Below are 15,734 nucleotides of genomic sequence, written 5' to 3'. Positions count from 1 at the left end.
TTTCATACACTGATATAAATATATGTATAGATATATAAAGTGCCATGTTGGCTGTGTCCTGCTTTTTTCATACACTGATATAAATATATGTATAGATATATAAAGTGCCATGTTGGCTGTGTCCTGCTTTTTTCGTACACTGAACTCTAAATCGTGGCCTACTGGGCATTGGACTTGTAACCGGAGGGTTGCCGGTTCGATTCCCGACCAGTGGGAACGGCTGAAGTGCCCTTGAGCAAGGCACCTAGCCCCTCACTGCTCAGCTCCAGGTTAGTGTGTGCTTCACCTCACTGTGTGCTCTGCGTGTTCACTGTGTGCTCTGTGTGTTCACTAATTCACGGATGGGATAAATGCAGAGACCAAATCCCTTTTATATGCAAGTATACTTGGCCTAGAAACCTGATTTATTTACATTTTACATTTCCAGCCAAAGGAAGCATTAAGATGAGACCAGATACATTGCCATCTCCATTTATTATATGTTTGGAAATGAATGAACAGCACAAAACACATCTCTCAAACATTTCAAGAAATTTGAATTGCCTCACAATCTCACTTAATGTAAAATAAAACTATTATATACAGCAAGAATATATTTCCACTTTATCTTAAATATAGCTATCACAAACATAAATCATTAACATTCCTTACTAATGTTAAAATATATTTCATTGAATGTATTTATAAGTTATTACTCATCCCCAGAGTTCTAAGTCTGACTGGGCGTTCAGACACACACACACACACACTTCCTTCATTTGGTGTGTTCAGTGACCGACACAGACAGACACACACACACACACGACAGACACAGCTCTCCTCTCCAGTGGTGAGAGAATTACAGACATGCGTGAAGCAGCCTGCTCAGACTCACAACACATTAAGACATAATCGCATTATTTAAACAGACTCACAACAAACATATTAATTCAGGACACAATCACAAAGTTCACTTCCCCAACATGAATGATTACTTCAAGTGTTTACAACAGATGCACACACACACACACACACACACGTCTCTACAGGAGACCTTCAGTAAAGGACATACAATTCAAGTAGCAGCTAACGCAAAGGATATTGTGTGCCTCACGTGTGTGTGTGTGTGTGTGTGTGTGTGTGTGTGTTCATACGTGTGTGTGTGCTCATACGTGTGTGTGTGTGTGTTTAGCCGGTGGCATTCTTCCAGCAGGGGAAGCAGCCGCAGCACATCCTGATGCAGGGGTTCCCCGTGTGTGTGCGTGTGTATATGTGTGTGTGCGTGTGTATATGTGTGTGTGTCTGCGTGTGTGTGTGTGTTTAGCTGGTGGCGTTCTTCCAGCAGGGGAAGCAGCCCTGATGATGCAGGGGTTCCCCGTGTGTGTGCGTGTGTATATGTGTGTGTGTCTGCGTGTGTGTGTGTGTGTGTCTGCGTGTGTGTGTGCGTGTGTGTTTAGCCGGTGGCGTTCTTATAGCAGGGGAAGCAGCCGCAGCACATCCTGATGCAGGGGTTCCTCTTGCGGTACTTGATGGCGGTCTTGAAGCTCTGGTTGACGCGGAGCAGGTACTCATGGGTGGACAGCACGTTGTGCTCGATGTGGTTGAGCATGGGCCCCTGCTCCTCCACCATCATGGCCAGGTCCAGGAAGAGCGCGTGGACGTCCCGCAGACGAGCCTCCAGCTCGATCAGCTCCTTGTGCCGCTCCTTGATCTGCTTGAACGCGCAGCGCGCCGTCATCCCCTCGGGGTTCAGGTCCTGACTGAACGCCCCCCAGCCTCCCTCCGCCACCATCTGGTCCACCTGAACACACACACACACACACACACACACACGCACGCATACATGCACATACATGCGCACGCACACACACACACACACACACATGCGCACGCATACATGCACACACATGCGCACGCGCACACACACACACGCATGCACATACATGCGCACGCACACATGCGCATGCGCACACACACAAGGAGATGTGGTTACGTCGGGACCACTACACTACCGCCTACTCCATGCTAGCCCTGCTCCTTAACCACTAGGCTACCACACTACTGCATGCTAGCCCTGCTCCTTAACCACTACACTACTACTGCATACTAGCCCAGCTCCTTAACCACTACGCTACCACACTACTGCATGCTAGCCCTGCTCCTTAACCACTAGGCTACCACACTACTGCATACTAGCCCTGCTCCTTAACCACTACACTACTACTGCATACTAGCCCAGCTCCTTAACCACTACGCTACCACACTACTACATGCTAGCCCTGCTCATGAACCACTACACTACCACACTACTGCGTGCCAGCCCAGCTCCTTAACCACTACACTACTGCATGCTAGCCCTGCTCCTTAACCACTACGCTACTGCATGCTAGCCCTGCTCCTTAACCACTAGGCTACCACACTACTGCATACTAGCCCAGCTCCTTAACCACTACACTACTACTGCATACTAGCCCAGCTCCTTAACCACTACGCTACCACACTACTACATGCTAGCCCTGCTCATTAACCACTACACTACCACACTACTGCGTGCCAGCCCAGCTCCTTAACCACTACACTACTGCATGCTAGCCCAGCTCCTTAACCACTAGGCTACTACCACCTACTGCATGCTAGCCCTGCTCCTTAACCACTACGCTACTGCATGCTAGCCCTGCTCCTTAACCACTACGCTACCACACTACTGCATGCTAGCCCAGCTCCTTAACCACTACACTACTACTGCATGCTAGCCCAGCTCCTTAACCACTACACTACACTACTACTGCATGCTAGCCCAGCTCCTTATCCACTACACTACACTACTACTGCATGCTAGCCCAGCTCCTTATCCACTACACTACCACACTACTGCGTGCCAGCCCAGCTCCTTAACCACTACACTACTGCATGCTAGCCCAGCTCCTTAACCACTAGGCTACTACCACCTACTGCATGCTAGCCCTGCTCCTTAACCACTACGCTACTGCATGCTAGCCCTGCTCCTTAACCACTACGCTACCACACTACTGCATGCTAGCCCAGCTCCTTAACCACTACACTACTACTGCATGCTAGCCCAGCTCCTTAACCACTACACTACACTACTACTGCATGCTAGCCCAGCTCCTTATCCACTACACTACCACACTACTGCAGGGCTGCCAACTTTTCAAAAAACCTTGGAGTGAGATTTGGTGGAGCCAACCAAAATTTTGCTGCGGAAATTTTTGTTTGGCTCATTCAGCATTATACCGTACAGTTAAAAAAAAAAGTACATCAGTGAACTTGTGAACTTGCGGGCCCCTGGGCCCACATGTATTAAGGGCTCCCCACTAATTGTCGCATATGTGGAAGGGGGGTTTGGGGGTCCTCCCCCAGAATTTTTTTCATTTGTTTGATGTGATTTCCTGTATTCTGGTGCATTTTGGTAGCTTAGAAATCTAGACACACCCTAGCGACAGCAAATTACATTTGCTTCCAGGGCTAGTCTAGCAACTCTCCGTTGGCTTGTGAGCCAAAAATTAAACTTCTATCAGGCCAATCAAATCGTCTATAGAGTCGTTAGGGGGGCATAACATAATGATTGATGGCAGAGTTGCAACGGTTTGGCTTGAATTCCCTGCTACTTGAAAACAAAGAAGATGGATATTGCTGTTGGCCAACAGTGTGACACGAGTTAAGCTTGTTTTGAGATGGCAAAAGTTTGAACTAGGCAACTAGCTCCGCTGGTGGGAAAACGCATGGGAGTGCTGTCCTATTGCGTGCAGAGGGAATTTGAAAGACAACCGATTATCCCGCCCCTCGGACTGAGCACTGCGAACGGTGAGTGCCCAGACCCTACATTTTAATGTAGGTCTGGCTCGTCAGGCTAGCATTTTGGGGATGGACAAAATTCAATCAGATTCATAGCCTACATCCTGATGTGTTGATATTGAGGCAATGTTTCCATGCAAAGGCTTGGGCTTCAGGGCCCCCTGACACCTTGGGTCCCTGGGTCTGGGTCCCAGGGTCCCAGAGTTAAATTAACATTGGTATCAAAGGGATCTAGCCTACTACTAGGACCATGGGCGTCAGAGGCATTGTGAAAGTGGGTGGGACATTTCAGAGGGGGGGTATGGGGGACTAGATGCAATTTCCTGAATTCTGGTACATTTTAACAGTTATTTAGATACTTCTATATAACAAAATAAAGCCAGCCTACGCAATTATAAAAAATAAATCATGCATAATTTAAAAATAACTCAATAGGCTACTTGGCTAGGCAATAAGGTTTCCATTACAGCACCGCAGACGTTCAATGAACGCATGAAAGCGGATGGTTTGTTTGAAATCCCGACACTCTTTCAACTACATGGAACGTAATAGTGATTATCAAATACCTCCCCAGATTTCAGTGCCCATCAGTCCCAACATTTAACAATATAATCAAACAGTCCAAAAGTAAATTAAATATCAAACTAAACCGAACATGTCATGCTTTTGAAGGCCTACCAGTATGCCGCTCCAAGAAACGCATGTCTCAAAATAAAACTCGCATAAGAAATAAAGGGCTGTCTCGAATACAATCCTGCCCCTAAAGGCCTGTACTTTGTCTTAAGACCCCGGCCATAATTTGAGGATTTACAGTATCTAAGTAGACAAATTGGCTTCAGATATCCAACAGAGTGAATAGAGATTGTGCAGTCTTAGCTGTGGTTAGTGACGTGATGCTGTTAATGGGGAGTTTTACATAGCCTAGCGTAAACCTATAGTTTATTATTTATTTGGCGTACCTATAAGGCTTTTTACCTTATCAAAAGTGAGGGGGATGACTGATCTCTTCAACACTGCGGGGGATTTGGCGCTTGTCACTGTGTGTGTGACAGAAGAGGAATGGGAGAATGCGTGTAACAAAAAAAAAAGCTTATGAGCGATTTATGTGCAAATGGAAGAATCCAATGAAAATGACAATGAAGCACTAAACAGATGCTGAAAACAGCACTGGTATTTGTGTGTGTGTGTGGGGGGGGGGGGTCCAAACTAACCATTTTAAAAAGTGGGTGGGTGTTTTGTAAGAATTTAAGAAATGTTTGTATATTTTAACTTTTAAATGCATCAATCAGGTGCACTTTCAAAATAAATTCAGAGGTCAGACTTGCTTATTTTTATGGAAATATTTGTGCTGTAGCCTAAGCTATTTTGCACTTCAGAATTATAACCATGCACACACAGGTGGAATAGTTATGGTGATATTGCAATAAGTTCACAACCACAAAAACATAACATGTATGCTACATTTCACAGTTCAGAAATGTTCAAAAATGTGTGTACATTTCAGCACTCCATGAAATTATGCAGAAGTGGTCACCTGTGTTATTCAGCTAGTTTATTTAAGATAATATATTGGGCATTGTAATGGCCATAGCCTATAGCCTACATGCTATTCCTTTTTCAGGATGTACCCATATCTGCATGATGTGAATGTTTGCATATGGCTTATGTCAGGCTTTATATCAATATTTGTGTCTCGTTATTTGATTTTTTTTCATATGTTTGCATTAATGTCACTAGGAAGCATGCCAATATAAATATATTAATTTATCTGTAATGGGATTGGCTGGAACCTGACAATATAAGAACCATGATAGTGGGATAATCTATGGCTGAGCAACTTACAAAAATGTATTTTAGCCTACTGACAAATAGTTTACATTAGAATACATTATAATTTCGCCCCAATGAGGCTATCTAGAAATGTGTTGCAATTTCAAAACCGGATTACTCAGGAACCACTTATTGCACAGAGAGGCATGCTATATCCTCGTATTCGGTAAGGTTTGCTGTTTATTGTGATATTGGGTTTGCCACAAGTTGTGTGAAGGGTTAGTGAAATATTAAACCGAGAGTAATGGGTGTGCACTGTGTGCAAAATGCAAATATGATTAGCCTAAATTGCACGTCGGTTCAATGTTAATTTTCTCGCGAACCATTTATCACAGCAACTTGGCGCTAATATCATTGGAAAGCTTAGATTCCGCACTGATGTGTGATATCATATGTATAGGTTTAGTTTAGTTGAACCTCATCTGCCAGGTATTTGACCTACCAGGTTGACACTTCAGCGTGAAAAATACTCAATAATACTAAAAGCATACCTGAAGCCGGGGAAATGCGGGGGGAATGTGCCTGGGACGGCTTCTGAAGTAGCATCGCAAATGAGAGAAAATTTAGAAAATTCCACAGACAGGGGGTGCTCTTGAACCCTCTCATCGTCTCTGAAAGCATAACCGTGGCTCAACAGGTAGATCTATAGATAGGCTAAACTCATTTTTCAGGCATCTGACCGACCGGGTTGACACTTCAGCGTGAGAAATCGGGGGTGTGGCGTGTGAGTGTGTGAAACTCATCAAATGCGTGTGTCTCACGGCCAATGCGTGAGAGTTGGCACCTATGCTACTGCATGCTAGCCCAGCTCCTTAACCACTACACTACCACCACCTACTGCATGCTAGCCCAGCTCCTTAACCACTACGCTACTGCATGCTAGCCCAGCTCCTTAACCACTACGCTACTGCATGCTAGCCCAGCTCTTTAACCACTACACTACCACCTGGGCTCATCTCTTAGGACATACATGGGCAACATACGGCCCGCGGGCCACATCCGGCCCGTGGGCTTTCCCTGGCCGGCCCGCGTAAGGTCTGTGAAAGAACAACAGTCAAGAGCCTAGCATAGAGATAATGCATGCAAATCAATATCGTTGTTTTTATTTTGAAAGCGACTGCTATTTGTACGCCCATGCATTTGTGCGTGGATGCCTACGACGTAAACACACTCACTGATGTGCTGGTGAATAGAATTTATGCTTCTGCGTCGACACAATGCAGTTGCCTTTACGTCGGCGTAAACCTTTCAAAGTTTTGTGTCTCTTATGTCGCTCACCACCGCAAAGGTTGTTAGAACGAACTCCTACTGCTGCTCGTTGGCGATACGAAGTGTTCATTTCAAAACGTTACTGGCAGATAGACACTTTACAATCGGATAACCCCGTAATTGTAACCAAAATATGTCTGAGTTTATTTGCAAAGCTTATGTTAGCGAACTAGTATGATGCTACTACCCACAGGTTGCTTGAAGCAGCCGGCTCAACACAGAGCGAGTTGACCAATCACAGTTATGTGCATAAAGTTAAAGCAAAAACATAGCCTACATTTTTAAAATAGTTTTCTTTGTGCATGTTGATTAACTAATGACAGCCTACTATTTTCGTAGTCTAATTCTGCATAAAGTTAATTTAATGATGGTAATGATTTAATGATGAAATATTGCTGAGTGTTGATGAAATGGTGGCACAGGCCTATCGGTTGTACTGACTTCTTCACATTTTCATGACCTAGCCTAATTATATAGATATTGTAGTACTTTTTTTATATCAGTCTTTGAAAACTGAAAAAAAATGTCAATGTCAAAAAATCATTTTCGAGAATGAGGATTAAATACTGGACATAGATTAAATATTGCTGTTTTTCCTTTGTCTCCCTCACATTTTCATCTGTTCTTACGACTAGTAAACAAAACCATATGATTTACTTAATGTTATACAAGAACAGAATAGAATTGAACAGAATTGAGTTCAGACTTGAGTTCGGTATTTTGGGTCCAGCCCTCCTCAACAGTCCCAGTTTGTCATGTGGCCCCTTGGGGAAATTAGTTGCCCACCCCTGTCTTAGGAGAAGTACGCTACACTTACTCTGGGTTACCTTACCGAGGTGTGTCCCTAAACCACCTAGTGTAAACACCCCCATGTTGCGGCTGTACTGTGTGTGTGTGTGTGTGTGTGTCCATGTTAAGGGTGTGCTGTGCTGTGTGTGTGTGTGTGTGTGTCCATGTTGAGGCTGTACTGTGTGTGTGTGTGTGTGTGTGTGTGTCCATGTTGAGGCTGTACTGTGTGTGTGTGTGTGTCCATGTTGAGGCTGTGCTGTGTACTGTGTGTGTGTGTGTCCATATGTGTATTTGTGTGTCCATATGTGTGTGTGTTTGTGTGTCCATATGTGTGTGTGTGTGTGTGTGTATGTGGCCACACCTCGTCGGTGGTGACGTTGCGTCCCAGGATCTCGGCCTGCCTCTGGAAGCGCTACATACGTGTGTGTGTGTGTATGTGTGTGTGTGTGTGTGTGTCCATATGTGTGTGTGTGTTTACGTGGCCACACCTCGTCGGTGGTGACGTTGCGTCCCAGGATCTCGGCCTGCCTCTGGAAGCACTACATATGTGTGTGTGTCCATATGTGTGTGTGTTTGTGTGTCCATATGTGTGTGTGTGTGTGTGGCCACACCTCGTCGGTGGTGACGTTGCGTCCCAGGATCTCGGCCTGCCTCTGGAAGCGTTGGCGGCAGCAGTCGCGCTGCTCCTGTTCGGCGGCGTTGTACTCGGCCATGGCCTGCCGCAGCGCGTGGCTGATGCCGCTGTACTGAGCGCGTGCGATGCGCACCACGGCGGCCGTGGGCCCGTGCCGCTCCTCCAGCTCCTGCCGCCGCTGGTCGTACGCGGTCAGTCGCCGCACGAGGCCCTCGGCGCGGATCTTCACGTCCCCCCCGATGGCGTTGGAGCTGCGGTAGATGGTGCTGAGGCGCCGGACCGTCTGCGTGGCGTGCGACGTCTGTTTCCGCAGGCGCTCCACGTCCAGACGCAGCTCGCCGATCTCCCGCCGCATGGCCTGCGCCTCCTTCAGCAGCTCCTCCATGTCCGAGTCCTCCTCGAACACCACCGCCTGCGGCTTCAGGTCCCCCTCGTCAGCGTCATCGTCCGAGTCGCTGGCCGCCGCCCACTCGCCCTCCGACCCCTCCTCCTGAATGACCTCCAAGTCCTCCAGCCGGTCCCGCATGACCCCTGAGGAGGAGGAAGAGGAGAAAGAGGTGGTTACGTCGGGACGTGCATGGAATCCTAAAGGTGCTATGTGGCGATCAAACAATGACTTCAAAAATAGCAACAGAGTGTGAAGAAACAACCTTTTTGTCGAAATGTCAAAAACGGCGGCTACGCTCTGCATTCTCTAGATATCACCTGAAGTTAGCATGCCAGCTAACTAGCGCCCCTGACGCTCTGTTATAGAGGGTGCGTTTGTAAATTCAATCCACACGCTCTGGATGCTCTGAGAGTGTGATGCTCTGAATGAACACACGATAAATCTGAATTTACAAACGGTTCAGTGTACTCGGAGCGCTCAGAGTGGCAATTTATGAACGCACCCCCAGAGATCCTCTGAAGTTAGCATGCTAACTAACTAGCTCCGCCTACGCTCTGTGTTATCTAGGTATCATCAGAAGTTAGCATAGCGTGCTCTGCGGCTGCGTTCAAGACAACTCGAAACCTTCAGAATCCCACAAAGCTCCTTTAAAGGAGAATTCCGATTTTTCACAGACATCTGTTTATCGAGGTCACCGAGTACTGTCTACCAGGCAGCTACAGTGTACACTCTGGGGGCATGTTCATGTATGTGAAAAATTCTTCTTTAAAGAACATGTCAACTTTTTGGGACTAGCTTATTCACCGTATTTCCCAGAGTTATAGAAGTCACTACATACTAGGGGTGGGCGATATATATCGTCTGTGATAATATCATGATTGCTGTTTTAACGATGTGCAAATTGACATTGTCGAGTATTTAAATTACTTTTCAAAGTCAAAGTCAAAGTCTGCTTTGTTGTCAATTTCTTCACATGTCAAGACATACAAAGAGATCGAAATTACGTTTCCCACTATCCCACGGTGGAGACAAGACATATTTTACCAATTAGGTCCACAGACAAACATAGTAAATAAGAAGGCACATACAATGAAGAAATAAGAGCAGCAAAATTTGGGTTGAAATTGTGCAATTGTGCATACAGTAGACAGTCAATATACTAGTGCAAAAGTCAGGCCAATAAATGGCTGAGGTAGTTCTGTTTGACCTAAGTATGCAAGTGGCATAGTGGTGCAAGTTATGTAAGAGCAGCAGAAGTGTGTTCAGAAGTGTTTTCAGGACAACAGGACAACAACAACAAGTTGCAAAGTGTGCAAGTGTACAAGTGGAGTAGTGCAAGTGGAGTAGTGCAAGGCAGCCATTGTGGGTCCAAAGTCCAGGATGTTATGTAGCTGAGGGTGGAGGGGGGAGAGAGTTCAGCATCCTAACAGCCTGGTGTATGAAGCTGTTGGTGAGTCTGGTGGTACTACGCATTGAACCCCCATACATTCACTAAATCCAGGAGGTGTATGCGAGAGAAGCCCCTGGCTGCAGAAGACCAAATCACGTGATTGCTAGTGGTCCACGTTGTCACACACACGCCTAATGTTTATTTTGTGCAGCTACTTTGTTCAAGTGGCATCGAGTTAGTCACATTTTTTCCTACACGGTATTTATAAACATTAGGCTAGCCCCGACACCTCCCCCCAATCAAAACACATCGGAACTGACACATAATATGACACAGAGAGAGAGCGGGAGACCCAAACACTCACGCGCACACACACACACACACAAGCGTGCACACAGACCGGGAAAATAGGAGATACAGGGGAACCAACAAAACAGTCCAACAAGGGGCTAATAGCCTCGGCGCTTAAGTAAAATAAATTGCAATGATGACCACCCACACCCAGTAATCAATGATCAACTAGATACAGCGTGGAAGTGCGATTTCTTCCTGTCGTAGCCCAGGCCTACTTGTCCAAAACGGCCCATACAGCATCCAGACCCCCGGCCTCCATTACCTGTTTCTTTCTCTACACCTATGTCTATTATAAATCCATGACCTCACGTAAGGAAAGGGGTTGAACTGGGCAAGCGGCGGGCCGACAAGGCATATGGGGGGGAGATGGTAGAGGTGGTATTCCCTGAAAGCCCTGATGACATTCCGCGGGCTATCGATGCAAAACTGCTGGCAGAGCATCTCAACTTCTCTCTCCCCGAACAGTGCATCACCCTCCTGTGGCCAATAATGTGGATAAAGCACTTTCAAATCCTCCATTAGCTTGTTGTATCCTGTTTGGTCTTTCCCCTATTTCTAAAGACTAATAAGAAAGATATCAACATTGAAAACTACACAAACAGTAATTTATTTATTTTTCGTTTAGGCGATTTATTTTTTATATTGACTTAATTGACGGATCCAATAAAAGAGGTTCCGGATCCAACGTCGGAGGTGCCGGAACATGTTCCGGCGTGTTCCGGCTCAAATTAAGCCCTCCCTTTTTGTAAATGGACTGAAGTTCGCTCTAAATATCAACTTTTATCGATTATGCTAACCGTTAGCATGTCTATGGGATTTCTCATATACATTAGCAATAAGCTAATTCATTAGTTTCTATTCTGTAAGGTCTACTTAGTTTTACAGTGAAACCTAAGTAAAGTTTTCAAAGGAACTTCAGCTTCAGACTTTCTCTTGGGAAACTGTTAATTCTATCTTCTCTAATGTAGCTGGCTAGACCATGTCATTGCCACACACAAAAGTGGGGGCAGAATTGGAAATGTATCAGAGTGCATTGGTTTGGTTAAAAAGTCACAGGTTAGGTTATTGGTTATTATTGTAATGATGCTATTCATAAATAATAAGCTGTAGAGTAACTCGGACTTTTACAAACAGTTTTTTAAAGGATATCGACAAATTATCGTTATCGTCAAAATCACAAAAAATATCGAGATATTATTTTTTATCCATATCGCCCACCCCTACTACATACACTTCTCATCTCCATGTAGTTACTCGGTCTAACGCACCCACTGCTAGCCTAGCTTAGCACAGGTGCCTTGAAGTGGCCGCCTTCAATAGCCTACAGTAGTAGCAGTAGCAGTAAGTAGCAGTGCTTCGCCTGAATGTGAACATAGTACCAAGTATGTATAAGATTACAAAATGGCTGCAAAATCGTTATTTGTACACATTCTAACTCTACAAGTCACAGCATAGGACAATGTTGGAGTTCATTTGTCCCTATTGGGAGGTGTATGCTATTGGAGCCAGCCACTTTGAGGCACCTGTGCTAAGCTAGGCTAGTGGAGCCAGCCACTTTGAGGCACCTCTGTTAAGCTAGGCTAGTGGAGCCAGCCACTTTGAGGCACCTCTGTTAAGCTAGGCTAGTGGTGGGTGCGTCAGACCGAGTAACTAAACGCACGGAGATGAGAGGGATATGTCTCGACTAATCTAACTCTGGGGAATACGGTGAATAAGCTTAAGTCCCAAAAAATGTCTGTGTGTGTCTGTCTGTATCTGTCTGTGTGTGTCCGTGTCTGTGTGTGTGTGTGTGTGTGTGTGTGTGTGTGACAGATGCATGGCCTGCCTGGAATCTTAGGTCTTAAGGAAGTTAACAGGAAATACCAACATCACATAAATATCAGTGGTGACATCATGGGGAAAGTCACACACAATAACACACACACAGAATAGAGCACGTCAGTAACACGTCTCAGTTCCAGAACATTTCTGGGTTGTGCCTTTAGGACAGAGAAGAGAGTGACCGAGAGCAGGTGAGAGAGAGAGAAGAGAAGAGAGTGACAGAGCGGGTGGGAGAGAGAGAGAAAAGAGAGTGATAGAGAGCGGGTGGGAGAGAGAGAGAGGGGGCAGGATCGGGACATGACCTCAGTCAAACTTGCACTTGGGTGCCTGTGGGCACGAGAACCCAAATATGGTACTGTCGCTGTTACCACTTCCACATCGCCATGTTCCACTCAATCCGACCACTCCTCACCTGAGACAGGTACAGTATGCATGTTCCACTCAATCTGACCACTGCTCACCTGAGACAGGTATGCATGTTCCACTCAATCTGACCACTGCTCACCTGAGACAGGTATGCATGTTCCACTCAATCTGACCACTGCTCACCTGAGACAGGTATGCATGTTCCACTCAATCTGACCACTGCTCACCTGAGACAGGTATGCATGTTCCACTCAATCAGACAGGTGATCTGTGCCAGGCACTGGTCCGACAGGTTCTTACGGGACACTGGGCATCTGAACCTGATATCATACCGCACAGCGACGCACAACACGTATCACACACACACACACACACATAAAAAAAACACACACACACTGCTCTAACACTCCCAAACACCACAACACACAGCTCTAACACACACACACACACACACCACAACCCACTGCTCTAACACACACACACACACCACAACCCACTGCTCTAACACACACACACACCACAACCCACTGCTCTAACACACACACACACACACACCACAACACACTGCTCTAACACTCCCAAACACCAGAACACACAGCTCTAACACACACACACACACACCACAACCCACTGCTCTAACACACACACACACACACACCACAACACACAGCTCTAACACACACACACACACACTGCTCTAACACACACACACACACACACACCACAACCCACTGCTCTAACACACACACACACCACAACACACAGCTCTAACACACACACACACACACACACACACACACAACACACAGCTCTAACACACACACACTGCTCTAACACACACACACACCACAACACACAGCTCTAACACACACACACAGCTCTAACACACACACACACACACACACACACACTGCTCTAACACACACACACACACACGCACTGCTCTAACACACACACACACACACTGCTCTAACACACACACACACACACACACCACAACACACAGCTCTAACACACACACACACACCACAACCCACTGCTCTAACACTCCCAAACACCACAACACACTGCTCTAACACACACACACACACACAGCTCTAACACTCCCAAACACCACAACACACAGCTCTAACACACACACACACCACAACCCACTGCTCTAACACTCCCAAACACCACAACACACTGCTCTAACACACACACACACACACACTCACACACTGCTCTAACACTCCCAAACACCACAAAACACTGCTCTGATGTCAGTGAAACACAATACTCAGAGGACTCCTGCCCCAAACACACAGACACTAAATCAGAAAGCACACACAACCCAGGAGGAAACACACACACACACACACACACACACACACAGCTCTAACACACACACACACAAACACACACACACACACACACACACACAGCTCTAACACACACACACACCATCTCAAATCTCTCTCGGACCCGCATGACCTCCCAGTCCAGTCATAATTGGCATGTGCACCACAATCACAGCACCACATAAAGAATGAGGAAACACACACACACACACACACACACACACACACACAGAGGGAGGGTAACTGAGAACAATGTGTACTCTGCCCACAGATGGCCTGACTGCTGCTGGTCATATGCATTAGCTCTGCCCACAGACTGCTGCTGGTCATCTGCATTAGCTCTGCCCACAGACTGCTGCTGGTCATCTGCATTAGCTCTGCCCACAGACTGCTGCTATATGCAGCAGCATCTCTATTGTGTTCATTTATTTTCATTTTGCCACCTTTAAATGTGTTACATTGTCCCTGAGCAACCTGGGGTTCAGTGCCTTGCTCAAGGACACAACAGTAGAAGCTGGGAATTGAACCCACAACACACACACTACACACACACAACACTATACACACACACACACACACTACACACACCACTGCCCCGGTCCCTAGTGCGGTTTGGGCTGGTCACTGGAGACATGAGGCCTTTCCTGCTGCGCTCACCATCCTGGACCCCAGCAGAACCGCACGCACTACAGAACCACATGCACTACCCAGCAGAACCACATGCACTACCCAGCAGAACCGCACTACCCAGCAGAACCACATGCACTACAGAACCCAGCAGAACCATATGCTCTACACAGAACCACATGCACTACCCAGCAGAACCACACGCACTACCCAGCTCTCTGCTGCTGGGCCGCTGGGCTAGGCTGATACAGGCTCCTCAGGTGGATTACAGGTGAACACAGAACACCTGACGTTAAAGGTTGGGAACATTTGCCAGTATATGCCAGTTTCCCTGAGTTTCCTTCACGGAAAAAAAGCCGGTTTGAACTCTTAGGAAAAATGCATTTCCTCATTCTCAGTGTCGCCTACATACAGCGCACACACTTCCAGTCAGTCCTGCACCTTTGTTTAATTGCTGCTGCTGTTTGGACGGGAAGTGTCTGATACGCTTAGCCTTCTGTAACCGCTCATCTCTTAATAGCACAAGAAGGGGAGTTTAGACCATTTAATAATAGTTCAGACCAGACAGTTACACAAATCTGGGTAATTTCAATGAAATTGTTCTTCACTGTTCTAACGTCAGGGTGCGTGGACATTTGAACATTGAAAAAAACGGCATGTGTGCTATGTAGGCCCATCATCTTTCCCCCAAAATTCACTAAATCATCGTTAACTCAAAGGCCATAAGTTTAAATCTTGAAATAAATGCAGCCGACTCTGCCTGAGGGTTGACCAAAAAACTGTGTAATGTTATCCATGAAATGCGACACATCTGTTGGCTGTTTATGGTAAATGAAAGTTCCTACCTTAGTGTCGCTTCACAGAAACGGGTGTTGTGTGTAAAGAGGCTGACGTCCCCGGTCTTCACTTCTCTAATGTGGATGGATGTAGCTGTAGGACATTGCAGGAGCTGCTGTAGCTGCCTACAGACTCGTGGTGCCCGGTGTCTCCACCGCTGAAATGTCAGCAGCCCGACAGCAGTAGGTTCCTCCGGTTGCGCAGCGCCTGTGTGTGTATGTGTGTTTGTGCGCGCGGCCCTGCTTCTTCACAGGTGCGTCAATCAGAGCTCTCCGCGCGAGTGCGCGAAGGCGG

General features: G+C 46.5%; 1 protein-coding gene across 1 annotated transcript; it reads right to left on the bottom strand.

Annotated features, from left to right (window-relative positions):
• Window positions 1-455: 455 nt before the first annotated feature.
• LOC143109606 (syntaxin-11-like) lies at window positions 456-15,734 on the bottom strand. The gene is made up of 3 exons (XM_076272384.1): window positions 15,449-15,734; window positions 8,295-8,848; window positions 456-1,780 (listed from the first exon to the last, which is right to left on the bottom strand). Exons 2-3 carry the CDS (start codon window positions 8,841-8,843, stop codon window positions 1,433-1,435), a joined length of 897 nt encoding a protein of 298 aa, XP_076128499.1. The 5' UTR covers window positions 8,844-8,848; window positions 15,449-15,734; the 3' UTR covers window positions 456-1,432.

Source organism: Alosa pseudoharengus, unplaced genomic scaffold, assembly GCF_046254945.1.
Source record: "Alosa pseudoharengus isolate Yale_2024_CS ecotype anadromous, Long Island Sound unplaced genomic scaffold, YU_APseudo_1.1 YU_APseudo_1.1_scf_7, whole genome shotgun sequence".
Taxonomy (NCBI): domain Eukaryota; kingdom Metazoa; phylum Chordata; class Actinopteri; order Clupeiformes; family Clupeidae; genus Alosa; species Alosa pseudoharengus.
This window is presented reverse-complemented; position numbering and strand designations above follow the sequence as displayed.